Genomic DNA, 27,653 nt, shown 5'->3' with positions numbered 1-27,653 from the left:
ACACCGTTTCAGTGCTTTTGAACACCTGCAGTGTAAACCTAGAACCTTTGCTGAGCTTATTATTTAACACTTGGAGAGTACAAATGTACTCTAAAGCTGGTACTTTTTTTATTTACAATGTTTCAATAGTTTCCAACACCTGTAGTGTAAACCTAGAACCATCAGTGAATGAAAAATACTCTGTCAGTGCTTTTTATGTCTGCTTTATTTAACAGTTCATGGATGTTCAAAAACCACAAACTCATACAAACACATGTACAGGAACCACATATTGATAATCTCTATCAAAACCATAAGTAGTTTGCAGATCAAACGGCTTAAAGAAGTGCAATTTATCAACTTTAAGCATGGAAACATTCTGATCATTTCCCTGTGTCACATGAAAGGAATGAAAATGCTCTGCAAAACAAAGTGTCTGAAAGTCCTCTGTTACAAGAAAATATTCTCGATTAAATGCAATGATGTCTTTTATCTGACTAAATACAGGCAAATCGTCCTCTTTGTCTGTGCAAACTAAAAGGCCTGGACGATACTCAGTTCCAAAACAAGTGATCCAAGAAGTCAGATCAACTTCACAGTCCAAGTCAACCTGCAGTTCTTCTGCAATCATCTCACCATGTGGCAAGTCAATGAGCTGAACAGTTTTTACTGGCCCACAGTCAATACTTTTAAATGGCATTGATTCCCAATGGTATGCTATAGCCATCTGATGTTTTTGGGCCAATGACTTTGTTATATTTTTGAAATTTTTGATTGTGTTCTTGAAAAACCTATGTTTGGCTTCAAATCTCATTGACCAAACATGTAGAATTGGACCTATTTTTCGAATGACTCTGGGGTAATGAATCATGAAGTGATGTTTAGGGATCATTCTACGATGTGGGTAAAGCTCTTTGAAAAGTTGGTGATGGTCAACAATGAGATGCTTCAGACATACTGTCATGCCATCAGTAACAACTGGAGAAAATATAATGTTCATAATTTGCAACAGAAGCAACAAGAGTCTATAGTGGGCATTTCCTTCTTGTAAAACATCTCCAAAGATCAAGGGCATATTCCGGATTAAGCAAAAAGTTTGAATGGCATTGAGACCAATTCCGTTTCCAGTCTGCTCCAAGTTTATTCTGGTTGGACGATTTTTTCGTTCAACAAAGCCATAATTGTATGAGTATATTCGGTTACAAACATCTGTCTTGGATATGATTTTGTTGTCTGAGAGGTAAGCAAACAGCAACTTCAGCTCAAATTGCCCCACTCCCTCCAATATGTCATGCATAATGTCTACAGCATAATTTTCAGAAACATGAAAGTACTGTAGATCATTGAATAAACATTGTCGCTTAACTCCAAATGTGGATGGCAGTGTAGGATCTACCATGAGGTCATTGCAATGCTGATCATGCAGTGCTTTATTACGCAATGTTATTCTTGGGTCATCATCCCTGAAAACCGTTTGTGAGGTCTGTTTGTCTACTAGACAAAAACGACAAAAATTGTTTGCACTGAATGATTCAACATACCCGAGTAATGTGTGCAAGCCCAAATTGTCTCCAGTTACTTGTGCAATTGTTCCATAAACTGGTTCATCGGAGAAAGGAACTTCAATTCCTGTACACTCAAGGACTTTCAGATCACGTACGAGGGGCTGTAAGATTAAATCAAATCCATATTTCTTCACATCCTCAGTATGAAAAAGGGCTAAAAGGTGAATATTCATAAGAGCGGAGTTTATCTTTGGAGATAGGTTTCGTAAAACAAAGTAAATACTTCCAACCTTATGGATACCATGCTTGGATCCGAGTGGATTTGCCATTTCAAAATCATCGTAGAATATCTGTATTTGGAGAGAGTTTGGTTTTTCAGAGAAGAGGGGGTGATCTCTAAAATAGTTACCATCACAGAAGTCTTTGTAAAACCCAGTTTTCTCACAAGGCTGCACAAAATGATCACAGATCTCTTGGTTGGTGAATATGAACTTCAAAGTTTGCAATAGAGGAATATAAACAAATTTGTCTGTTATGGGAACTTGATCATATGTGCCAGTAGTTCGATTCCTTCTAGAGTCATACCTCACTCCTAGGGCTACCTCAACAGGTTCTACAATACTCCATTTCTCACTGAAATGTTTTTTCCTTTTTGCCTCAGTGTTCAGTTTGCTAAATGGATTTTCAAGGTTGTCAAAATAATCGTCAAACTTTGTTCTGATCTCCTCATCGTTAGAGAGTAATTTTACAACATCATCTTTAACATTTGAATGCAATTCCTCTACAAGTTCCTCCATATTTTCAACAACAGTCGTTATGACATTAGTAGCCACACCACAGCCTTGGAGATTTGCAATAAGGGATGCACACATTTCTTGGGTATGTTGCCTGGTCTCATTACAGCTTTGAGAATTCTCTGGTTGCTCTGGAATTAAATTAACTACAGGTTCATCAGATACGTCAACTATGACTGGTTCGTTCTCAACTATGACGGGTTCGTTCTCAACTATGACGGGTTCGTTCTCAAATTGATCTAGACTTTTAGCGCTATGTTTGTTATGGAGATGTTTTCTAAAGCCTGAAAAAGTCCAAAATTTCTGGTGGCATCCAGTCTGGTCACACATCAACTGAAACTTCTGACCAGGATAAAAGGCATGGAAAACTTTGAGATGACGGATCAACATTTGAACGGTAACAAAACTAGACTTGCAAACAAAGCATCTGAACATCATAACTCTTTAGTTGAGGAGCTTAGCTCTTAGGTCCTTGACTCTGGGAGTTTCGTGAGAATGACCAACATCAATGTTGTAGATGGTGGTCTGCACAAATGTGTACATGCCATTTAAGGCCTGGTCATAGGAGATGCCGAAAACATAATGTGCTTTGAACAGTTCGTCAAAAGCTGACAGGGAAGACTTGCCCTTGCAGGGAAGGAGATCACCATCCAATGCAATGTAGAACTCGTGGATGTGCTTTCTTGTCGTCCCAACTGCCAGGATGTAGGGCTGCCTCCGCTGGTTTGGACCAGAGTGCTCCTGAAGGCTGCGACATGACTGTAAGATAACAATAAACTGAAATGAATCTACACTGAACATCACATTTTGATGGATAAGTCACACTCTGATAGAAACCTTTGATGGCACAGTTAGCTTTCCCATGCAGGATATATTCAGCATGTGATAAGGCAACCAAGGTTTTGTACCATGGTCACACAAAGAGAGGGAATTAAACAGAGAGGTCATCAATGTTGGTTACCTTAGCACATGTCCCTGCAAACTCCAATACGTTGGAAAGACAAACAGACAACTGAAAATAAGAATGAACGAGCACAAGACTGCGGTCAAAAGAGGTGAACCCCACTCTCTATTCGCTATGCACTTCCAAGAGGCAAAACATAAATTATCAGACTTAAAATTCTGTGGATGTGGCATTGAAAAGAAACAGATCAATAATCTGGGGGGTTACACAATTGCCTTTTGACAATGGCTATTGCCATTGGAGATCAGGACACACTGACCTTATGAAATTTGACTACATGGTCCACAGCTTCCCGGGTACTGATCTTTACAGCTCCCTTCTTTCCACTTGGAGGTGGTGGCAGTAGGTAGACCAGCAGTAGCAGTGAGGCCATGTCACTATCCCAACCTGAGAAGGCAGAAGCACCTGCTTAAAGCATGATATACACCTGACCAAAACCTTTGATACTACATCAATATTAAAACTAAAAACTCTTTTCAATAACAATACTAGTTCTGCAACTAAAATTTTTTTTGATAATCAAATAACCTGTCAATTATTAATCAATTGGTTGGATTAAAAGGCCAATTTATCGAGAAAATTGTATTCTGCACAATGCTCTCCTTCAAACATTGTGCCAATTGAAGCCTATGAAAACGGTGGTAAATTAATCTACGTGGGCTTCAGTCAAGGGTTATTGCGCTTCCATTCCCACTGCCGTTTGATCGATACGGACTTGCGCTCATTCAGTGAAGTTTACAAAGATTCAATTACTGTCAGGACTTTGTGTAAAATGCTGAGGAAAACACATCTCAAAAAACATTAAACATCACACACCTTTGTCGCAGCATCTGACAAGACAGGCCACGTTAATACAATTACAAGTCAGTTTGAAGAACTTAATATAAAACATTCTCATGTTTTGTATTGTGCAATTTTCCCACAGCAGCTAACTCTGTGACCTCTGCTCTGTTTTTCAGATGTGTTTTATGCATAGAAATGCATTTACACCATTGTGAAGTGACATCACTGACTGGAATTTTCCACAGTGATGTCACAGACCCAACTAATCGATAATGAAATTCTTTCTTGATTATTTTCATTATCGATTAGTTGTTGCAGCCCTAAAAAATATATTATTTGTCTACACAACTATTTGTCATGGTAAATAAATTAAGTAAGTCGACATTTGAAAGATACACACCAGATTCATGTAAATTATTTACCTGGGACCTCGTCATCCTCATCAGTGTTCTCCTCTGCAGACTGGATGAGATGGTCAAGCAGGGGTGTCTTGCTGATGTCCTTGGCTTGCTCTATTACTTTGGCCTTCAGGAAATCCCATTTCTCAAGGAGTTTTGATGAAGTCTCAGCTCCAAACAACAGGTCAAAGTCTTGTGCCACCTAAAGGGGAGGAAGCAAGCATATGTGTATTTGATGATGGTGGTATAGTGGTAGGTGACCGTTTTCATCTTTGAACAGCTGTTCTTGACATTGCAAAAACATCCCAGATAGCATGAATGATTGAAATAACATTGATTCAATGTCGTTACCGTTGACACATTAACACTGATTCAATGTCATTTTTGCACCCTCAATTAATGTTAAATCAATGTTAAATTTCAACAATAAATCAATGGTAATGGCATTGAATCAGGGTTACAATGTGATGTTGGTTCAACATCATGCTTCCACTCTCAGAAGATGAAACACAACTGACTCAAAGCCACACAGCCTGAAATCAACTGAAGATAAAAGAAGACATTAAATCTCTCAAGATCTCAGCAGAAGTTCTTTTTGAGAATTAACAGGTTTAGATGTTGATGTTTTATTGAAAATGTTTAGTCACCATTGTAGTGGTCAGTGGTTCCTTTAGTTGGGCAGTTTGACTCTGGGCTTTTTGTGTGAGTTTGTGCTCTTTGTAACAGTGTTTACTAAAACACACCATTTGTTGCAAAGAAACCAGAAACAAAATGAAAGTGTGATATAGTTTTCATTATCATAAAGCAAAATCATTTACTAATTGTTTTCCAGAGCAAAAGCACATTTGTTTTTAATATGTCATATTCACCAACAATGTTTTCTTGCAACAGATCAGACATTCAGAATCTTGACTTTTAAAGTAAAAACTTTTTAACTCATTTGACAAACACAGACATCAAGAATCAGCGTATGAATCTCAACAATGGTGACATGCTTCATGCTGCAATGCATGCTGGGAGCCACCATAGTATACAACTCATGACTCCCAGCATGCATTGCGGCATGAAGCATGTCAATGTTATTTCAATCATTCATGCTATCTGGGATAATAAATGCGCTTACAAAAAAAACAACTTACCAGGCCCTTTGTGTCACGAAACCTTGGGAACACAGTAAGCACTGTGCTGCATTGCTCAGGATCATGGATCAACTTTTGCCTGTGCTGGAAGGTTTCTCTCATTTTCATGAAGATCTGTTCGTTGTCTGTGCTGTGTTTCAGTAGAGATATGGCCTCACGACACTGGTCTCCCTCCAACTGCTGCACTTTAGTCACTTCTCTCTCTAAGTTTGGTCCGCTGCTGCCTGTAGTGTGAGAGCTCCTTCTCCTACCCCCATTGGTACCACCATTGCTGAGTTCTCGCTGTGTGTTTTTAATCTTCCAGGCAATGTAGCCCTCATTGCTGTCTATGTCAAAAAAGTGTTCCTAAAGACAGTATCAACAAAGATGGAAATGTATAAAAAAAAATAGTTTCAGCATGAATCAATAGAGATCTTTAGAAAAGAAGACTTCTAAAATGCACCAGAACATTATTCATTTGTTTATTAAGATTAAAGGATTAGTTCACTTTTAAATAAACTTTTGCTGATAATTTACTCACCCCCATGTCATCCAAGATGTCCATGTCTTTCTTTCTTCAGTCGAAAAGAAATTAAGGTTTTTGATGTAAACAATCTAGGATTTTTCTCCATATCATTCATTTCAATGGGCACCAAACGGTTGAAGGTCCAAATGGCAGTTTCAGTGCAGCTTCAAAGGGCTTTAAACGACACCAGACGATACCAGACGATGAATAAGGGTCTTATCTAGCGAAACGATCGGTTATTTAAAAAAAAAATATCAAAAAGTTTAAGTTTTATAAGCACAAATGCTGGCTTTGCTCTTTTCTCCGCTGCGCGTTCGTGACGTCACGTAATACGCAATTACGTTGAAAAGGTCACGGTTGACGTAGTCATAGCAACCACAGTTTCATTAGCTCAGGATTGTGTATAGGAAATCTCTGAAAAGTCACAAATTTCTGTCCTGACAAAAATTTTCTTTTAGGCTTTCTAATATTAAAACACCCAGGATACGCACACCTTTCAAGCGTGAGTTTAAAATATTCTAACTGACCGCCAAAGTGTTTTTTTTAAGGCGACCCTTATTTTAGAACGTTTGCCCTTATTGTTACCATGGCGACGCGTGCGTGTCACGAGCGCTGAACGTAGCCACAATAACACTGTATGAGAGATGGATCACTATTATTTTGTTTTTCCTTTTTTATTTAAAATATTCGCAAACTTGCTTACTTGTCTTCAACTATATGATATTCCGATTCTCAAATATGTGTGAGTGAGTGTGTTTTGTTTTTTAAAAACTTTTATAAATGATCTTTATCTTGATCTATAATGCGAGATGGGCGGCGCCATCTTAGTTTGCGCTGCAGTTCACAGAGTTCTGTCAGTCTGATTTACAGCAGGTGAATACATCAGTTTCTCCTGAAATATATGCAAGTAAGTGGCTGGTGAACTGGAAGTATAAGAGAGTAAACTTTATAGTTTCTTAGACCCATTATGTGTGTCTGATATGAATAAATGTCGGCAAATTATATTTGAATTCACTGTTTATTGATGATTCCACTGACGTCTGACATCAGTGTGTGTTTTATAAACTCCAAATGTATTGTTTAATGGTGCTTATGCGCATTTAAATGTCTGAAACCTTAAAAGAAACATTATGTGGCTGAAAACACTGCATAGCTGTAAGAGCGTGTCCGTCTCGCAGCCAGAGCGCGAAAGCACAGTTTGAATCTAGCAGTTATGTGACGTCGCTGAACATTCTAAATCCCATATGTGGAACCGTACGCCCAGGGGCACAGAAATAAAAATCCCATATGTGGGAACGTACCGCTCAAAGGGTTAAACAATAAACTGACACAAAGACATTTGAATATGTGTATACGATCCTCCTTCCGCACATTTGTAATGTAAACAACACTGACTCGATACTTCCGCCTACGTCAACCGTGACCTTTTCAACGTAATTGCGTATTACGTGACGTCACGAACGCGCATCGGAGAAAAGAGCAAGGCCAGCATTTGTGCTTATAAAACTTAAACTTTTTTTTTTTTTTTTTTTTTTAAATGACCGATCGTTTCGCTAGATAAGACCCTTATTCATCGTCTGGTATCGTCTGGTGTCGTTTAAAGCCCTTTGAAGCTGCACTGAAACTGCCATTTGGACCTTCAACCGTTTGGTGCCCATTGAAATTAATGATATGGAGAAAAATCCTAGAATGTTTACATCAAAAACCTTAATTTCTTTTCGACTGAAGAAAGAAAGACATGGACATCTTGGATGACATAGGGGTGAGTAAATTATCAGCAAAAGTTTATTTAAAAGTGGAGTAATCCTTTAACCTTACTTTTAAATATGTACTCACATAGCCTTTTTGGAGTAGGGATCTTTTAGAGAGGGGAACAGTGTTACTATCCCCAATGCATACTGTGCTCTTTTATCCATAGGGGGAGCACGTCTGTGGAATAAATGTTGTGTATTAAAACCAACACACCGAAAAACCTATGATCTGCGCAAGACCACAGCTCACTGGCCAGTTGTCATTTAATGATAATAACCTATTTGATTACAACTACCAAATCTGCAATTGAATACTATGAATATACACTTTACCAAATCATGCACCATAAAGCATTTTACTTACCCATACTTTTCAAACATTTCAGCAACAACAATGCTGACGAGATCACGGCGTGCTCGGTCCTTCATCTCTCCTGTCATTGCATATTTTGCAAGGATTTTCTCCCCTCCAGGCTTTTGTTCCAGAATTCTTTTGACAAGCTTGACAACAGGTTTACCAAAAATGTTATGGTAACAGTAACAGGTAAATGTAATGTTTACAACATAAAGAGAAATGTTCTGAAAAAACATCACCTCTTTGGCTTGTGAAGAACTGTCATCAGTATGTAGACTTTTTGGGGACATCACAAAGGCGTCATCAATGCGCTGTCTTTTTGGGGACATCAGAGACGCATCACTGTCCGATGAGGGTGATGATAGTGACAAGGTGTCTGTGCACAAGGACTGGATGGGAGAGTCTGAAAAGGGCAAAAAGATCATCATTTAAAAAAAAAATATTTCAGTCAATGTTTCCACAGGTTTAAGTGAGGAGAGGTTAAAAAAAAGGCATGGTGAGACTGCTTACAGGAAACTTTTTTCTTTCCCATCTATAAATTACATGAGTTTTGGTAGTTAATGTGGCCAGACTTTAAGCAGTTTAGGCCATGATACATTAACTACTAGATGGCAAGACTGACTGTTTTTTGAGAAGTAATCGGGTCAACAGTCTTACCAGCTAATCCATTTTATCTCAAATGTAGTTTTTCACATCCTTATGTGAACACTGACAGATAAGAGATAAGGTTGGAAATATGCAAAGTGTTCCTTTAACAGAGAAAGCACAAATCGGACATTGGTGAGAAGCTACTGTTTTGGTTTTGTGATAGAAAATAAATTACAATGTTAACACATTGGTATTGTTACCCTGCAATGTACACTGTAGTTGTGCAACCATTTACCAGAAACTGAAAGAACATTAACAATGGTCCACAGGATGTCTGCTTTTTCCTCCAAGATGTCGCTGAAGACCTCTTCATCAACCTCTGTTCCACTGTCATCCAGCACATACATGTTTGTCTCAGGGGGTATGCTGAACTTCGCTTTAGCTTTGAATACAGAAAAAACATAAGTTGTTGTGTTAGGGTTAGAAAGTGGGAGAACAATAATGTTTTTAGCACTATTTCTATTTTAATGGGCAAAGCTACGGTAGACTAGCATGGTGCTAAGAATAAAATTTCATATAAACGTACATCTAAACCAGTGGTTGCTTAAAACTTTCACATTGTCCTTTATTTTGATGGATATGGTCGTAAAAATTGCACCTTAATCTATTACTCTATTTTAATTTTCATATTTTAATTATAAGACATTTAATAGCTTTCGTTTTAATTCACATTTTCATTTTTAATCATTCATGAACTTACAGGATATAGGAGCATATAGGCTAGATTATGCATTTTTTAATATATGAAGAGTCACTTTTCATAGTCAGGGTTTGTACAGATTTTGAAGAGTTTAATTTAAGCACTTTTAAAGCATTTTTAAGGTCCCTAAATCCATTTTTCAAGCAGCAACAAAATTAAAGAATATAAATAGTATAAACAGCACTCCTTTAGAAAACTACAATCTAAAATTTTAGTATATAATACATGAATATCTTCCTTAAATACCTTAAAATATTATTTAATAAATAAACATTGTTTTAAAAAGGACACGTGAAAAAGAGTGTTTAAGTGTTATCAATAGACTATTTAACTGAATCTAAACATATTCAACCAACACTGATTTGTTTTATTTATTCTTGTCAGTGGCAGCTCTATTAGTCTGTATTTACACAGTAAGACATGATGCACAGATCTGTATTGTCATTTCAGATTTTTTTGTCACGTCCGTTGCTATGGTTACTACTATCACGTAACGATTATTTACAGAACTCACTCTGGTAAAAGCGGTGGTCACTCCGAAAGTTTAGTCATGAAAAACTAAACTTTCGACTGGCTACAATGCATACAATGCTGCAGACGTTAAAATTTAAACTTTTGCTTTTGTAAATAGAAACGGGAGTGCTCACACAAATGTGCACGACGGAAAGACCCCCCCCCCCCCCATTACAATTATATATTGATTCGATATTAATTAATTTAATAATGTTTTTAAAGAATTCAGTCAAATTCATTTGTCTCCGATTACCTTTGGAATGGCTGGTAAAGGCTTATTCTCCCATAGCGCTCACATCAGTGTGTTTCTTACATAACAGGATGCCTTTCAGTCTGTTGATCGTCGACGCAATCAGTTTTTATTTATCATCTTCTAGGCAGTTATCGATAAAATTACAGCAAGCACCATTTCTTAATGCAGATGTTTGCGCGCCAGGCGAATACACGAGGCGCCAAATACATGGAATTACACGAGACGTGCTTCGTAACAAATGGTGCCTCGCGACATTAAACAAAAAAGAAAAAATAACGATTGTCAGCCGGTTTTATTTATATATATATATATATATATATATATTTTTTTTTTACAATTTATATTTTTGCAGATGCTTGCGCGCCAGGCGAATACACCAGGCGCCAAATACATGGAATTACACGAGACGTGCTTCGTAAGTGCCTCGCGACATTAAACAAAAAATAAAAAATAACGATTGTCAGCCGGTTTTATTTATATTTGTATTTTTTTTAATTTATATTTTTATATTTTTGCAGATGTTTGCGCGCCAGGCGAATGCACCAGGCGCCAAATAACATGGAATTACACGAGACGTGCTTAACAAAGGGTGCCTCGCGACATTAAACAAAAAATAAAAAATAAGGATTGTCAGCCGGTTTTATTTATATTTTTAGTTATATCTTACATCCTGAAAAAATAAATTAAAATCAAGCATTTTCCAAACTTTCGAGACTTTGTAGGAACCCTGATTCGACCTTCAGATGTTTCCGTCACTGCTAAAAAAATCAGTCAATGACGGAAAATATTCGGTTAACACCTCTGATCTAAACTTAAATTATAAAGAGAACGAAGAGAAGAATACCATTATCATTAACTTACCCTCCCTGAGAAATGCTGGATATGATGCTCCATCGAGTTTGATGTACTTCTTCTTTCCTTGGTACTGCACTTTGAAAAGCATTGCTGTAGTTTTCCTCACATATTACTAAAACATAAAAATACAATTGGTTTATTGAACACGCACAATACCAAATGTAGTGCAAATAAAGCCAGACTCAATCATTTCAGAGGGGAATCTGTAACGTTAGCTTTCAAGGCTAGCTAGTCAATTTAACCTGCACAAGGCGGGAGATTGGGAGCGGCAGCTAACGTTAACAAATTATTGCTGCATTTTCATTTTTACATTTAATTTAATGGTCAACGATCAACGTTAACATTACCACAAAAAAACTGTTTTATCAGATTTAACATTCACAATTACTTTAGCTACCATTGGTATAGTAAGTTAGCTAGTTAAACTAAATTACAAAACGTCACACCTCTTCTACTTCTACATTTAGCGTTTTTAGCGTTTTAGTTATGAGAATTAAAACAAGAAGACAAACAGGAATATTCGGCATGATTCACTTGGTGATTTCTTACCTAGGTCCCGCAGAATCAAAATGTCGACGACTTCGGATGTCAGTTGGAAACTGGTGTCCACGAGGCTGCGTCATGATTCAACCAATGACAACGCGTAGTCGATCTGATGACGTATCGAAACCTAAACTCATGTGCGGACGGGACAGCAACAGATTGACTCTCAAAGAGTTCATCATCCCACTATTTACACTACAACAGCTCCACATCAACACTGAACCAATACACTAACACTTGAGAGAGTTTCTGGTGAAGCCCAGTTTACTCCAAAGTGTATAAATTATACTCTGGTCATCAAAACTCTGGGATTTTAACACTCTGACATTTGCTGTGTGGCTTGAATGAGGCATATCCTGACACAGGGCTGGAGATTGTAAACCTTCCATGCCAAAAAAACAAACAAACAAAAAACTCCTCAATGGGTTTAAGGAAGGGACCGTATGGTGGGATGTATTGGAGTGAAAATTGTGGATGCTAATGAAACCAGTTTTTTGACCAGGGCAGATAGGTGGAAATTTACATTGTCCCATATGACAATGTATCTCATCTGCTCTGCATCCATTTGGTCTTCTGCTGTGACGATTTTGTGCAGTCTGTCTAAAATGTGAATATGTGGGCCGTGTTGTAAGAGCCTAAGTTGGCATGCTGGTGGAGGACCTCATTCTGTGTGATTGCAACATACATTGGGATGTCACCACCGCGTTGGCCCGGGACATTCAAAATGATTCAAAATTATGTTTCTCTCTCTTACTGCAACATTGCCTTTCATTTTGTTGAAGACTCATAAACTCACATTTTGCCTTTTTTATAGTACTATAGCACCTGATTGTTGAGTTTACAGTTAAGCACCCAAGTGTCTGAACACCTGACGGCTGTGCTTGATCAATTGGTTTATAGGGGTGGTATTTTGGAAAGTAGTGTCTTGAAATGGCAAAGAAGTGACATTATGTTAGATTTCTGTGTCTAATGTAGAGAAGTGTGTTTAGTGTTGTGCAAAACAATGTGTGTAGTGTTTTGCAAAAAGTGTGAGGCTGAGAATGTGCTTATAGTTGTGCAGATCTAGCTTTGTGTTTTGCTCCTTGAGTGTAAGGTTTTGCTAATTGTGGGAAAAGTTTAATTTTAGTGTGTAAGCAATCGTAAAAAACTGTATAGTGTGTGCCATTGTAAAATCCCTCACAGCCTAATTTTCACCCACAAGAAAAGCCATATGGCATCTTTTACTAGCCACTTTGATGATCATCATATATATGGTACATGAGCAGAAAAAAGTCTTATGACTGAAACATGATTAGGCTTTTATTGAAAATAAGAACATGTTCTTAATAATTTGCCTTAATAATTTTTTAAATAAAGGTTAAATAAATTAGGGATTCTGTTTTAATAATTGTATCTTCCATAGGCTATATAATCAGTTTTATTTTTTTAAATAAATTAAAAATGAACATTCCACATTCACTTTGAATGAATGATTTCCCTCACACTGTGACTCTTTATAAAACATATTAGCTTTTGAATGGAGCTGTAACAGTTTGGCTGTGTAGAAACTCACACGGCGAATAATATAAATCGCAAGTCTTTACTAGATAATCCAACAGGCAAACACAGATGAAGGCAGGAACACACAACACAATGCATATACAATACAAGACCTGACACTGAACTTAGGAAAAAAAGGAATTTAAATACACAGACAATTACAGTTTTTTTCACTTGCTAACATACTTTTGTCCATTCTGTAGTCACATTTTCAAAACTCTAAACACATTTAGCAGAACATCCGTCTGTTGTGGCCATTACCATTAACACAATTCATGTCGTTTTCACACAAAATGCAGTCAATTAACACATTTCTTAAATGCTTAAATTTTCTTTTCATATAAACTTACCTCATACCAAAATTATGGATCTTTCTCATCTTATTTGCAAATGCTTAAACACAGCAAGTCAGAAATGAAGACCCAATGTTCCAATCTTTAAATATAGGATAAAACCTCTAATTCTACGACAACAGCAGCTCAAAAGTATTGAAAAAAAAAAATACATAAACAAATACTGAAACAATTGATAAGCATTTTTAATTAGCAGATCACTGAAATATTGAGAAATAGCAGATTCCAATCTCAGCTGGAAGCATAGTCAGGTGTTGAAGTTATTTTCATGGACACACAGTAAAATAGGACTCTTTGAATCGGATTTGTTCAGTGTGGATGAAGAACAACACAGAGGAGCAGAGAGAAAATAATATCTGGGTAAGGGAGAAGAATAGATGAAGGAGGAAAGGAGAAGTTGGATCAGGACAAGGGAGAAGAAGAGGTATGGGAGAGGAGGAAGAATGATGGACTGTGCATCTCTGTTTTTTTCACTTACACGTGGAACCTATGAAAGCTTATTTCTGCCATGAATAGAAAATAAAAAAGGTAATTATGTCTTTTTATCTCACAATTCTGACTTTTTAAACTCAATTCCTATAGTTTACATATCACAATTCGGAGAGGAAAAAGTCAGAATTGTGAGATGTATATTCACAATTGCAAAATAAATAAAAAAATAGAATTGTGAGATAAAAAGTCACAATTACCTTTTATACTTTTTTATTCTGTGGTTCAGCAATTTCATGTTTTCATTTCAGTAAAAGCTTCATGTAAAGCTTTTACTACAACGATTCCACTACCACTGTTCCATATATGCAGAATATGTGGTCTATAGGGCACTAACTACCAAGGAGACACCATCCCAACCTTTATGAGGGCACCATCAACACCACACACCCAACCCCAGAAAAAGATTTCAACCAAGGGGGGCCAACTGAAGTCCTGCATGGGGACACATCTGACCAGTAGCTGCCCTGAGCAATTCTGTTACTTTCTTCTTCTTCTCTTTTTCTACTGCACATTCTATAAAGTAATGACTCACTTTTGTTGCCAAGAATGCACACATTCAACACTCAACCAAAAATGTAGAATGGCTTGCATGCATTACTCTATTACTGCAGTAAAAGGAAACTGAATTATAAAAACAATGGATTTCATATTTTCTCCAGTTAGAACCGAAACATGACAAGTAATGCAGTTTTCAAAATGCCATCAACTGTTAGTATTTTGACAGTCATTGCGCTTTGATTGACTATATGTTCATGTTGAATAGAAAACTAGTGCTATGTTTTGACAGAACGACTCGATTTTGAATCAGGTTTGCTGTATTTTGATAGAGTTAGTATGTGTTGAAAAATGTTTTTAGCATTTTGAAATGTGGAGTTTGTGTTTATATAACAAAATGTGGTTTTGGGCAGAAAATTAACTATTTGGCTAATTGTGTGATGTTTGTGTGTTGCTGTGTTAAGAGTTTAGAAAAAGTACTTTAAGTATTGCTAAACGCTTGTTAGCAATTGAAAAAAACTGTAACAGCTGACAGACAGCTGTGATGATTAGGTTAGTATCCATGGTGACAGATTGTGTGGCGGTAAAACAGAACAAAGGAAACGTGACGATCTTACCTTAAATTGATGAGCCATAACCTTGTCCTTCACTCTTGTCATCCATGTTTGGTGCCAAAATGATGTTGTGTTAAAAAAAAACAATGAACAGCCATGTTATTATTGGCTGACATTTGTAAAGATGAATAATAAAAATGTATCAAATGTATTGCTCATTGTTTATGTTACCTTTACATAAACTAATGTTAACAAATGAGACTTTAAAAGGTTTGTTCACCCAAAAATGAAACTTCTGTCATTAATTACTCACCCTCATGTCGTCCCAAACCCGTAAGACCTTCGTTCATCTTCAGAACACAAATTAAGATATTTTTTGATGAAATTTGAGGGTATCTGATCCACATATCCACACGAACACAGCATTTTCATTGCACATTTTGAGGTCCAGGAAGGTAGTTAAACAAATTGTTAAAATAGTCAACGTGACTACAGTGGTTCAACCTTAATGTTATGAAGCAATGAGAATACTTTTGTGTGCCAAAACAAAACAAAAATAAAAATTTTACTGGTGAATACTGAGCCCGCGTTCTGACCTAAACACGGAACCGCTGAACATAAACAATGTAGCAGAATGATGGGACAGACAAATATGTAGAATAAAGTTAGTTAATTTTGTTTTTGCAAGTATTCTCATTGCTTCATAACATTAAGTTTGAACCACTGTAGTCATGTTGACTATTTTAACCATGTGTTTAACTACCTTTCTGGACGTCAAAAGGTGCAATGACGTTGCTGCCAATGTGTGGATCAGATACCCTCGGATTTCATCAAAAATATCTTAATTTGTGTTCTGAAGATGAATGAAGGTCTTACAGGTGTGGAATGACATGAGGGTGAGTAATAACCCTTTAAAGTGTTACCAAAAGAAAGATTACCTTAAAAGAGAAATGATCTAAATGTTGCTGTGGCATCATAATGTGTGAATAGTTGCTCCGTAGTCCCCCCTAACATCTCTGGATCAATGACATACAGTATTAGTAAATTATGACCATTTTTGATATATAATGTATTGTGTAAATATGCGTATCTTTTTATACTTGTCAAAAAAATCCAGCTCTTGGCAAGGTGTCAAGGCCTTTCTATGTCCATGATGGCTCGGGTGCTGAAAATAGTATGCAGAATGATATTGTTAATAAAACTACTATCTGCTGTTATAAACAAATGACAACAACATTATAGTTCACAGTAAAAAATAAATAAAATAAAAAATAAAATTCTTTTTAGATTAATTCTTACTTGTTATTGGTGAGAAGAGCAGGGCCTGTTGTATGGTGTTGATATTACCTAAAAAATAAAAAAGAAAGAGAGTGAGATTTGTATCTAACAACACTTTCACACAGTACTTACCTTATCTAATGCATCCATGCATCAGGAATTACAGCTACACTGATCTGAGGTGAATTCCACAAATCAAAACATTCTGAAAGTGTTACTTACTATTTATTGTTACTTAATCTTTAATATTAAATTTAATAGGTTTATTAATAGACCCGTTCGATTGTTTACAAGAAAATATTTAAAATAGTGTATGCTTACCTACATTGCTAGTTTTTATAGGAACACCCACCTGGAGGGTAAAACAAGGCCAAATTCAATATACAACTTATTGATGATGCATACTAGATATACAGGCGGGCAAACAGATGAACCCTAAACACAGAAAACACACAGTTTGTAATTAGGCATTGCATTTATGTTCTAGGCTCATCTGCTCGCCTGTATATAGTATGCAACATCAATAAGCTGTATAAATATTTATAAAAATTTGATCTTTTAATTCTACTATTTTATTACTTTAAGATAATTATAGTGAATACTCTACAGTTTAGTGATTGAAATACTGCTGCAGTTGTTGTATATGGACCACAAAATGTGCATTTTACTTTCGTATTTAGTTTACCTTTTTTTGAGAGGCAATGTAATATTTGTTGTTGTTACAATCGCTGGTTGTAAGGAAGCACGCACGACGAGGAAGATAGAAGTATAACACTCTTTAATAAATCCAAAAGGAGGGTAATCCACAAACAGGTTCAACAGGGAGACAACCACACAATACATGAACGATACCGGACAATACTAGACAGGAAACACAAGGCTTATATACACAGGAACACAAGGAGAGTGATTGGAGTCATCACAATGTGATGATTGGGGTGATCAGTAACCATGGTGACTAACTAGTGGCGGGAAATGGTACAACACAAGTCCAAAACCAGTCCAAAACAGAGTGCATATGTAACATATCGCCCCCTCCCGGAAAGGCGCGTCCTCGCGCCGTGAGATGGAAGGAGGTGGAGACTAAGGAGGGCGAAATGCCGGGAGAGGGCTGGAGTAAGGTGAAGTCCAGGGAGGTGCAGATGGTGGTGAATTCCAGAGAGGTGCAGATGGTGGTGAAGTCCAGAGAGGTGCAGATGGTAGTGAAGTCCAGAGAGGTGCAGATGGTGGTGAAGTCCAGAGAGGTGCAGATGGTAGTGAAGTCCAGGGAGGTGCAGATGGTAGTGAAGTCCAGAGAGGTGCAGATGGTAGTGAAGTCCAGAGAGGTGCAGATGGTAGTGAAGTCCAGAGAGGTGCAGATGGTAGTGAAGTCCAGAGAGGTGCAGATGGTAGTGAAGTCCAGGGAGGTGCAGATGGTAGTGAAGTCCAGAGAGGTGCAGATGGTAGTGAAGTCCAGGGAGGTGCAGATGGTAGTGAAGTCCAGGGAGGTGCAGATGGTAGTGAAGTCCAGAGAGGTGCAGATGGTAGTGAAGTCCAGAGAGGTGCAGATGGTAGTGAAGTCCAGAGAGGTGCAGATGGTAGTGAAGTCCAGGGAGGTGCAGATGGTGGTGAAGTCCAGAGAGGTGCAGATGGTGGTGAAGTCCAGGGAGGTGCAGATGGTGGTGAAGTCCAGGGAGGTGCAGATGGTAGTGAAGTCCAGAGAGGTGCAGATGGTAGTGAAGTCCAGGGAGGTGCAGATGGTAGTGAAGTCCAGAGAGGTGCAGATGGTAGTGAAGTCCAGAGAGGTGCAGATGGTAGTGAAGTCCAGGGAGGTGCAGATGGTAGTGAAGTCCAGAGAGGTGCAGATGGTGGTGAAGTCCAGGGAGGTGCAGATGGTGGTGAAGTCCAGGGAGGTGCAGATGGTAGTGAAGTCCAGGGAGGTGCAGATGGTAGTGAAGTCCAGGGAGGTGCAGATGGTAGTGAAGTCCAGGGAGGTGCAGATGGCGGTGAAATCCAGGTGGTAGCCTTGAGCAGGGGAGTCCAGTTGTTGCTCCAGGCCACAGCCAGGACGGCGACCCACGGCGGCGTTGCTGGAGGGAGGAGCTGAGGTGGTGAACATCTCCAAGCAACCTTGGGGACGCGTGGAAGCAGCACAGCCAATGGAAGTGGAGTCTTGGGCGAAGACAGAGAGCCGAAGGAGCGGAGTCATGCCGATGGTCTCAAAGTTTGCGACGGAGTCACAGCGATGGCCCCCCGAGGCGGAAGCAGGGTACCGGAGGGCTGAGGGGGTGCCAATCGGAGCCGTAGGGGTGGAGGGTCAGAGAAACTCGAACGACCCGTAAGTCCGTGGTGATGTAGAGGCGATGTCTGACCCAGGTGGAGTTGAGGGTCCGAGGGAGTCCAGTGGAGCCGAACGCTCGATGGTCCCTAATGAAGACGAGGGTGAAAGGAGCAACGGCAGAGGAGTCAGGACGATGAGCCGAGGTGTTATGATGGGATCTGAGGCTGGGGTCAGAGCCGCAGGAACATCACTGCCTGAAGCTGGCTCACAGCAGGCCCCAGGTGTAGCCACGCCACTGAGAGGAGGCTGGTGTAGAGCTGAGAGAGTGATGTGAGACAGCAAGGGATGGGTGGCAGGCATGGTTGGGGCTGGAGAAAGGGCTGATTAACAGAGGAACTGGAAAACAAATCTTGAGTGGGGGTTCGGACAGGAGGTGGGAGAGGGAGGCTGGGTGGGACCAGTTCATCTGTAATGGAAACGACAGCTTCAGGAGGAGTTAAAGGGGGTAGAGAATCCTCTCCAAAATAAATGTAACATTTAGGCCGTGTTTGAATATTTGCATATCTTATTTATAGCAATAAAATAAAAGCAATACTCACGTATCCTGGTTCGATGAAGAGAATGGTCGTTTGTAATTTAAAATCCGTGCTCCAGAGGAATCGGAACAGTGATGAGTACACATCGTCCAGTGGTAGTCCAGACACCCAAGCGCAACCTTGAGCAACGGAACTGAGCGGTGGTCAGATGTCAACATTGTGACAATGCTGTAACAACCTTCACAATGCAACGTCGTTATAGCAACCTTTTGGCCACGTTGTTAAAACGTGGTTAGAAGGTTGGCTACATTGTGCCAACGTTCTGTGTTTGTTGGGATATGCTGCCACTCAGTCTTTTGCCACTTAAGCGGGCGTGATCGCAGTTGTAACGGTCGACGGTGACGTCACGTGCATACCCATATTGGAACTTAACTTGATGATGACATATACAATCTGCATTGTAAAAAGCGCTATATAAATAAAGGTGACTTGACTTGACTACATCCCATTTGTGTTGACTTCTGGGTGAGTGACACCTCTGACTGAGAAGACTGTTGAGCCCATATGTAGCATCCTCTGTCAAGTCACCCAAACCTGTAGAGGAATTGTAAAATAACAGAATGAAAATGATGACATCACACAGCCGACAAGGCCCAAAAAACATGACAATTCTAAATATCTACACATATTCTACAATGCTGCATTTGCAACATCAAAATAACCATTTAGTCATTATCTTTACTCATCAAAAGAAAATGCAACTTCATGTAAACTATACCAAGATATCATACAAGTGACTAATAATTTGGTAGGAGAGCTTGTGAAATTGTGATTGTCAAGCATTTCATTTGTGGTTACTTCAGCAGAATAACATGGTGCTGATATAATTATTACTTTAAAAGCCACACAATAAGTATTCAATAGTCATTTTCTCCTGACAAAAGTGATTAACACAGTGTTCAACTTCATAATAAACACAAAACTTCATGTCAGGTAATGTTCATAATTTTCTTACCATTTGCCCATTCTCTCATTTCCAGTTGAAGGACAGCTTTCAGGGTTTTCAGGTCCCAAAGTAGATCTGTATAGAAGTCTAAAATGACAAGCAAAATTATTTTTAGTGTATGAACCAATATTTGATATGTCATCTGATCACTTTATATTCATAATACAGGTTATTCCTTTCAATCCTTTTCAGTTTGTATAAAACATTTGTTTCTTGGAAATTGAAACAGGTCTCTTTCTATTTATATGTAATTATATGTCCAATATTAAATCAGTTGGGTGCATCATTGTAATGGCCTCCATACAGTAAAGCAAATGTCTCCAACTACATCACTTTTAAATTCATATAAAAGCCTAATCAAATTACAAACTGCCACAAAATATAATTGGTTCCTTCCTGGACCATGTCTCACCCATCCACCAAGTTAGAAGTAATCCTGCTTGCAAATACACAAACACAGGTAAAAACATAACCTCTTTGACAGACGTAGATATCAGTTATTCAGTGTAATGACAGTTAAAGATCATTTTTAGTATTGCAAGCCATTAGATAATGTACTGCACAACACCAACCTCTATTTGAAGTCATGGCTTTTAGCATGTCCAACTGACAAGAAGGGCCTCATGTTCTGAAGGGGCTGGAGCTCTGGACAGTCAGAACAAAGTCTTTGTAGGTATGGCCAGTATTTGCAGGCAATGTCCATACAAATAAAGGGTGATGCCATGCATGGAAGCAAGCTGAAGCTGCAAAAACATGAGGTACACAAAAATGATTTGCCCCAAAACATATTAAGGGAAGCCAGCGACACAATATGCCTGCAGAATGTCAACTCCAGTCCCTCCTCATCCACCTTATTGCTGGATCTGTGGGAATTATCTCTGGCTGCCAACCAATCCACACAACAAATGCATGACCTACATTGTTGAAAATCAAGATGACAAATGATCGTTAATTCATGATGGAAACATTTTCAATGTCTTTTTAAGGCTATGGAACAAATTAGCTTTAGCATAGAACACTAGTATACCTTGCAATACACTTTAAACCGTAATGTTTGCTGGGGTGCAGGCAGGACAGCTAAATTGCTCTTCCTTGCAGATGGAATCAATTTCATATTAAGCAGTAACATATTCAAGTTTTAAATGCAACACATGCAACATTAAATATGTAAAGAGAGAATGAAAGACCAGATAATTGACATAACATGTCCAATAATGATGCATACAAAATTAACATTTAACACGATTTTTATTCAGGTTATTTCTAAAGATCTCTATCTATATAGCACATTTTAGGCAATGAAGAACAAGCAAATAACTCTGTTTATGTTTGTAGTTTTCACATGGATGTTTTTAAAAATTCAAACCTGTTTAATAAATCATCATACTACCAACTTATTTTAAAATTAATTTAAAAGTTTTAAAATTCATTCTTCAAGAAGGGAGGCGGGCTCCCAGGAGTCTTTCCATTTGGTCCCACTGTAAAGAGAAAATGTTCAAAGTAAAAATTTACATTTGCTGAGTAGCTCTGTCAGGCTAGAAAATTGATATATAATTTTATGAAATATAACCATTAAAAAAATATTAATATACAGTACAGTCCAAAAGTTTGGAACCACTAAGATTTTTAATGTTTTTAAAGAAGTTTCATCTGCTCACCAAGGCTACATTTATTTAATTAAAAATACAGTCAAAAAACAGTAATATTGTGAAATATTATTACAATTTAAAATAACTGTTTTCTATTTGAATATATTTGACAAAGTAATTTATTCCTGTGATGCAAAGCTGAATTTTCAGCATCGTTACTCCAGTCTTCAGTGTCACATGATCCTTCAGAAATCATTCTAATATGCTGATTTGCTGCTCAATAAACATTTATGATTATTTTCAATGTTGAAAACAGTTGTGTACTTTTTTTTTTCAGGATTCCTTGATGAATAGAAAGTTCAAAAGAACAGCATTTATCTGAAATACAAAGCTTCTGTAGCATTATACACTACCGTTCAAAAGTTTGGGGTCAGTAAGAATTTTTTTTTTTTTTTTTTTTTAAAGAAATTAAAGAAATGAATACTTTTATTCAGCAAGGATGCTTTAAATCAATCAAAAGTGGCAGTAAAGACATTTATAATGTTACAAAAGATTAGATTTCAGATAAACACTGTTCTTTTGAACTTTCTATTCATCAAATAATCCTGAAAAAAAATATTGTACACAAATATTTTGTACAATTGTACACATTAAATGTTTCTTGAGCAGCAGATCAGCATATTAGAATGATTTCTGAAGGATCATGTGACACTGAAGACTGGAGTAATGATGCTGAAAATTCAGCTTTGATCACAGGAATAAATTACTTTGTCAAATATATTCAAATAGAAAACAGGTTATTTTAAATTGTAATAATATTTCACAATATTACTGTTTTTTTACTGTATTTTTAATTAAATAAATGTAGCCTTGGTGAGCAGACGAAACTTCTTTTAAAAACATTAAAAATCTTAGTGGTTCCAAACTTTTGGACTGTACTGTACATAATAACATTTCAATAACTGTTGATAGTGTTACAGTTACCCAAATGTTTCAACTGTTGTGTTTGGTGTGTATGTAATAAACTGTACATTAGTACACTTACCAGGTCTTGCATGGAACCCAATGAATGAGGACCTCATCTGTTCCCTATAGAATAAACACAAAACAACACAATTTTATACAATTTATTTTTTCCACAACACAATATCAAGCAACATTTGCATTGGGTCAAGTCTTGCAATTGTAAGACCTATTTCACGTCAATACTTGCAAAAAAGTACTATGGCTATGAAGGAAAATCAAAATCCAAGAATTACTTGCAAAGTACATTTATTTACAGAACTGTGTGTGCAATTGTAGGTTTCATATTGATCAGACAGTCAGACAACAAAGAACAAGTAGCGTTAAATGAACAGCAACATAAGCTTGAAATTAAGACCTACCTAAAAATATTTAAACCCTACCACATAATACATTAATGTATATAAGATTTTTTCTACATATTTGATGGGTGGTAACCGAGTATTGATCGGATAGTAGTCTACATCATATGATCAATACGTACAGCCAAATTCTTGTCTGCTATTGCAAAGTAAATTTTGTTGTAAAACTGGTTACATTAGAGTTCAATGCATGAACACTAAATATAGATTGTTCTCCGGACATCCAGTTGTAGAGTCAAGTGCTCAAAAAAATGCAGATTTATTATTCATTGTAAAATAAAAAAAAAAGGATTAAATAAAATAATAATAATAATAATAATAATAATAATAATAATAATGATTGAATGCAAGTACATTGATATAAAGCAAGACTAAAAAGTCTTTAGAAAGACAAACCTCTCTCACTCTTCTTTTCAAAATCTTGGAGTAGTCAAAGTTGTTTTCCCTGGCTCTCCTACAGCATTCTGGACACTCATCTAAAATACAGGCAATATGACATTGAAATAAGTATACCAATATACAAGTATAGACAATATAGCAAACTGTGACTCCAGAATCAAAGTGTAGTTGATACATCATATTTTAAATTCAGACAATGTACTTAACACTTTTTTTTTTGCTTCATCTTGCTGGCTCCCCTCTGTTGGACTAGATCTGTATAAAGAATATACAAGATATCACACATTATTAAACATTATATATAAATACAGTAAGTCATTACAAAACTAGAATGTACCGTATTAGTCAAAAGTTTGGACACACTTTGGACATACATATATATATTTTAGTACCATATGCTCCACATACAGTAACACATTACTGACTATTAAGGAACTATACTTCACTTCTGTGTCTTTATCTGTGTCTTGACACTTTATCCGACTCATGATTCGACACGCTGATTCATAACGCTCCGAAGCTTCCTGAAGCAGTGTTTTGAAATCGGCCATCACTAAATAAGTTGTTATTTTATATTCTCGTGGCTTTATAATATTAATATTGAATCACTGTACTCACATGAACTGATTTAAATATGTTTTTAGTACATCAATGGATCTTGACAGAGGAAGTGTCATTGCTCCCTATGAAGGCCTCACTGAGCCATTGGATTTCATCAAAAATATCTTAATTTGTGTTCCGAAGATGAACGAAGGTCTCTTACGGGTGTGGAACAGAATGAGGGTGAGTAATTAATGACATTTTTCATTTTTGGCTGAACTAACCCTTTAAGAAATTAGTACTCACTCTGTGTGGCCAGGTCATCTGATAGTACACTAGCCTGGTCCTTCAAGGCCCTGTAGCTTCTTGTAAGATGCGTCCAATGTTGTTTCATTTCTTCTACAAGAATAACCTCTTCCTCAACCAGTCTCTCCAGCTGCATCACCTTGTCGAAAACCTTCTTCTTCACGCCTAAGGAAGTGTCAGTTTCTATGAAGACAAATGACATATTAAAATACTACCTCATAAAGGAATAGTTCTTACACAAACACATCGATCCGCTTCAGAAGGTCTTTATTAACCCCCGGAGCCGCGTGGAGCACTTTTATAATGGATGGATGCACTTCTATGGACTTTAAAACTGATCTACCCATTCACTGCCATTATAAAGCTTGGAAGAGCCAGGACATTTATAACTCTGATTGCATTCGTCTGAAAGAATAATAATTTTAATTTATGGGTGAACTAACCCTTTAATGCCTTTTTGTGAGTAAAATCTGTACAATTCTTTGTCCCTAGAACATAGGCAACAAGTAACTGGTGTTGAATCTACAGTTGTGGGAAAAGAAAAGGGCTAACCACCTTGACAAGTTAATCTGAGGAGTCAGACCTTTAGTCACTTCCTCTGAAGTGTAGTTTGAGTAGGCAAAAAAGACAAAAGTTTTAAAAAACAAAAAATTGGAATATTGTCTGCACATTTCTATTGTCTGAAACAAAATGAAAAGCACATAGGCCTCTTTCCTTTGAAAGTCAGAGTTTAATGAAGTAAGTGTTTAATGAGGATTCACTAAAATGATTAATGTCAAACTTTACATACCAGAATCCCAAGGCCAGATAGGGCTTTCTGTTGCCAGAAGGTCTTCAACTGAATCTACAAATACTGTGGTGGTTGGAAGATCATTGTATTGGGATATGGCATTAAACAGCTTTTTCTTATCCTCTCGAATCCGTCTTCGGATCTTGTGTCGCTGTTTGTTGCGGTCTGCAGAAAAACAAAAACAAACAGTAAAAACAGGTTTAAGGAGGATACGCATAAAATTGGTCATTGTGCTAATGGACATCCAAAAGGCACCTTACAAATTATGGTATAAAGCTCACATAACATCAGCAAAGCCATATAAATAACCTGGAATGTGGCCAATGTTCAAGTAATGCAGGGAGTTGTGTGATGGTAACATTGGACATATAGGAAGGTAGGACTGTTCACACAATGTACAAAGGTTATGTAGTGGTTTAAGTGCAGTGTGTTGACTGAAGACTATGTTAAGAGTTAAAATGTGATAATTTAAATTACTTAGTTATAGCCATAGATATCACATTTTAAAATGACTTCCACAAGTACATGAAGGCTTGGAGGCTACTTACCAGTTGCTCTATACAGATCCCTCTTTTTCTGCTGGATGCCCAAGAATAAGCCTTCAATCAGATGTTGCAATGCCACTGGATCATCTGTTCTGAGGTCATCTGGAGCTGTAAAGAATTTGAAGGTATGATCAGTATCATACATCTTCTGTGCCATCAAAAATAGAGCAATTATACCATTTCTATAAAACACCTTATACAAACATATTTCAGCCTAAGGGGGTTGACAATATGGGAAAAGGGGGATTTAATAAGAAGAATGTAGTAGGAATACATGTAAAAACAAAAAAGGACATCCACAAACGTTCTGCCAAAGAACCTGAAAACATTTGCTCAGTTTGCTAATTTTTTAAGGGTGAATAAGTATAATAAAGTTTTGAAGGAGAAAGCTACACCCAAGTTTACTTATTAAAAACACAGAGTTCCCAATCATGCTAATCTTTTAATACCGTTTGGTGTGGCCCCTTAATGTCACTTAAGGGGTCAGGTGTTAAAACACAAACCAGCAAGGAAAAATAACTTATTCAATCATTTTTAAATTTATGATAATTCTCTATCAATAAGAGACAGCAACAAGTACATACTTACTGTCAACTGCCCACTGTCTCACATCAGTGACCCACTGTTGCAGTTCCTCTTCAGACCTTTGTGTGCTCTTCTTTATAGCCTCAATGTCATCTTTGACTTCCTTTGTCTTTCGGATAGTCTCAAAAGTATAATTAATGGAAAGTCTCACAAACCTTTGGCAATACTGAAAGTATTAGATACTAAGTATATACAATCAGTGGACAGTTTAAATTTAACCTTCATTGATGAAATCTTTATTTTTTTTACTTACCTTCAAGTACCGTGTAGACAAGTACTTGTGCAGGTTTCTTTTTTTTCGCACATTCCATCCTCTGGCATGCAATGTGATCATATCTACTCGTGCTGTAATGATGAAAGAGTTAAATGTGCCTTTCATCTAGTGGTTAGTCATCAAGTATGATGAATGAAAGGGAAAAAAAAATTAACAAATATAATGTTACCAAACTTTAAAAAAGGACCACTTACCAGCCTTACTCATGTATTTTGTTGTTAGAGCCACACGGGACAAAAAGCTGTTCACTTGTTCAACTTCTTCACCGATGGTTGTACCTGCCCCTGTTTGGTTTTTGCCACCCCACTGCACCTACAGCATACACATCAGATGTCCAAACTACCATTTTGATGTCCCTGAACTTTGTATTTTCTCTAACAATATGGTAAGTCCTTTAAAAATATCACTTACCTCACATTTTGTTGAGTGGCCCTTTGCATGCATAACTGAGAGAAATGGCTTCATCTGAGTCAAATTTTGCATTTCTGGGAATGCTTGAGCCACCTTTTGCAGATAGGGCCAATATCGACACATGATGTCAGTGCAGAAAAACTTGCAGTTTGTCTTTGTGGCCAGTTCGTTTTGCAAAAACAGAGGGTATGCAAATATCTCTCCCCTAAACATGTTCAGACCTCTAAGCAATATGCAGTGTCTGCAAACTGCCACCTCTAGGCCTTCTTCATCACATTTGGTGTTTGTCTTCTTAGAGGTCTCCCTGGCTGCAGCCCATGTTGATGTTCCACAGATGCCTTTTCCATGTATCTTTAACACAATGTCATATCAAATAAATACACAAACTAAATCCAGATTTACTTTGTACAAACCCAAGTCTTTTGACAAATATCTTACTGGATTGGTCTTCTCACGAACACAATCAACAAATGTTGCTACATCTTTGTCATTGGCAAGAAAAACTCCATCAAAAAACGGTTGTTCCTCTGCCCTACACAAATAAAATACGGTAATGTCCAAAAATATATTCACAAGAAATGTTGACAGTGAAAAGTTATCAATAATAATATACCCCTTTGTTTTGCTGAAT

General features: G+C 37.4%; 4 protein-coding genes across 11 annotated transcripts in view; all 4 read right to left on the bottom strand.

The window, feature by feature from the left end:
- Positions 1-187: 187 nt before the first annotated feature.
- On the bottom strand, positions 188-6,084 carry LOC125280609. The gene is made up of 4 exons (XM_048211267.1): positions 5,563-6,084; positions 4,448-4,625; positions 3,502-3,629; positions 188-3,037 (listed from the first exon to the last, which is right to left on the bottom strand). The coding sequence occupies exons 1-4, from the start codon at positions 5,668-5,670 to the stop codon at positions 2,723-2,725; spliced, it is 729 nt and encodes a 242-aa protein (XP_048067224.1). The 5' UTR covers positions 5,671-6,084; the 3' UTR covers positions 188-2,722.
- Positions 6,085-7,850: 1,766 nt separating this feature from the next.
- On the bottom strand, positions 7,851-12,023 carry LOC125280758. Of its 3 annotated transcripts, XM_048211511.1 has the most exons (6): positions 11,692-12,023; positions 11,149-11,254; positions 9,057-9,203; positions 8,413-8,576; positions 8,183-8,319; positions 7,885-7,996 (listed from the first exon to the last, which is right to left on the bottom strand). In XM_048211511.1, the coding sequence occupies exons 2-6, from the start codon at positions 11,228-11,230 to the stop codon at positions 7,900-7,902; spliced, it is 627 nt and encodes a 208-aa protein (XP_048067468.1). In that variant the 5' UTR covers positions 11,231-11,254; positions 11,692-12,023; the 3' UTR covers positions 7,885-7,899. The 3 variants fall into 3 exon arrangements, with proteins under 3 accessions (XP_048067469.1, XP_048067467.1, XP_048067468.1); XM_048211510.1 differs by having other exon boundaries at positions 7,854-7,996; positions 8,183-8,576; XM_048211512.1 differs by lacking the exons at positions 11,149-11,254; positions 11,692-12,023 and adding an exon at positions 10,288-10,567 and having other exon boundaries at positions 7,851-7,996; positions 8,183-8,576.
- Positions 12,024-16,684: 4,661 nt separating this feature from the next.
- On the bottom strand, positions 16,685-24,029 carry LOC125280715. Of its 2 annotated transcripts, none has more exons than XM_048211453.1 (7): positions 24,018-24,029; positions 23,779-23,826; positions 23,569-23,648; positions 22,833-22,876; positions 20,771-21,676; positions 20,208-20,285; positions 16,685-19,786 (listed from the first exon to the last, which is right to left on the bottom strand). In XM_048211453.1, exon 7 carries the CDS (start codon positions 18,582-18,584, stop codon positions 17,355-17,357), a length of 1,230 nt encoding a protein of 409 aa, XP_048067410.1. In that variant the 5' UTR covers positions 18,585-19,786; positions 20,208-20,285; positions 20,771-21,676; positions 22,833-22,876; positions 23,569-23,648; positions 23,779-23,826; positions 24,018-24,029; the 3' UTR covers positions 16,685-17,354. The 2 variants fall into 2 exon arrangements, with proteins under 2 accessions (XP_048067410.1, XP_048067411.1); XM_048211454.1 differs by lacking the exon at positions 24,018-24,029 and having other exon boundaries at positions 20,771-21,112; positions 21,226-21,676; positions 23,779-23,830.
- Positions 24,030-24,391: 362 nt separating this feature from the next.
- Positions 24,392-27,653, bottom strand: part of LOC125280281 — a 10,948-nt gene continuing 7,686 nt past the window's right edge. For 4 of the 5 annotated variants that reach the window (XM_048210714.1, XM_048210711.1, XM_048210715.1 and 1 more), the window contains 9 exons: positions 27,636-27,653; positions 27,461-27,554; positions 27,023-27,373; positions 26,806-26,923; positions 26,591-26,682; positions 26,341-26,503; positions 25,756-25,860; positions 25,208-25,372; positions 24,392-24,600 (listed from right to left, as the gene is read on the bottom strand). The exon at positions 27,636-27,653 is cut by the window's right edge and continues 161 nt beyond it. In XM_048210714.1, coding sequence (XP_048066671.1) covers positions 24,407-24,600; positions 25,208-25,372; positions 25,756-25,860; positions 26,341-26,503; positions 26,591-26,682; positions 26,806-26,923; positions 27,023-27,373; positions 27,461-27,554; positions 27,636-27,653 — 1,300 coding nt within the window. In that variant the 3' untranslated portion in view covers positions 24,392-24,406. The remainder of the gene's footprint in view (positions 24,601-25,207; positions 25,373-25,755; positions 25,861-26,340; positions 26,504-26,590; positions 26,683-26,805; positions 26,924-27,022; positions 27,374-27,460; positions 27,555-27,635) is intronic. The other variant, XM_048210712.1, reaches the window with a different exon arrangement.

Source organism: Megalobrama amblycephala, linkage group LG12 (assembly GCF_018812025.1).
Source record: "Megalobrama amblycephala isolate DHTTF-2021 linkage group LG12, ASM1881202v1, whole genome shotgun sequence".
Taxonomy (NCBI): domain Eukaryota; kingdom Metazoa; phylum Chordata; class Actinopteri; order Cypriniformes; family Xenocyprididae; genus Megalobrama; species Megalobrama amblycephala.
Note: the sequence above shows the minus strand (reverse complement) of the source record. Positions and strands in the feature narration are given on the sequence as shown.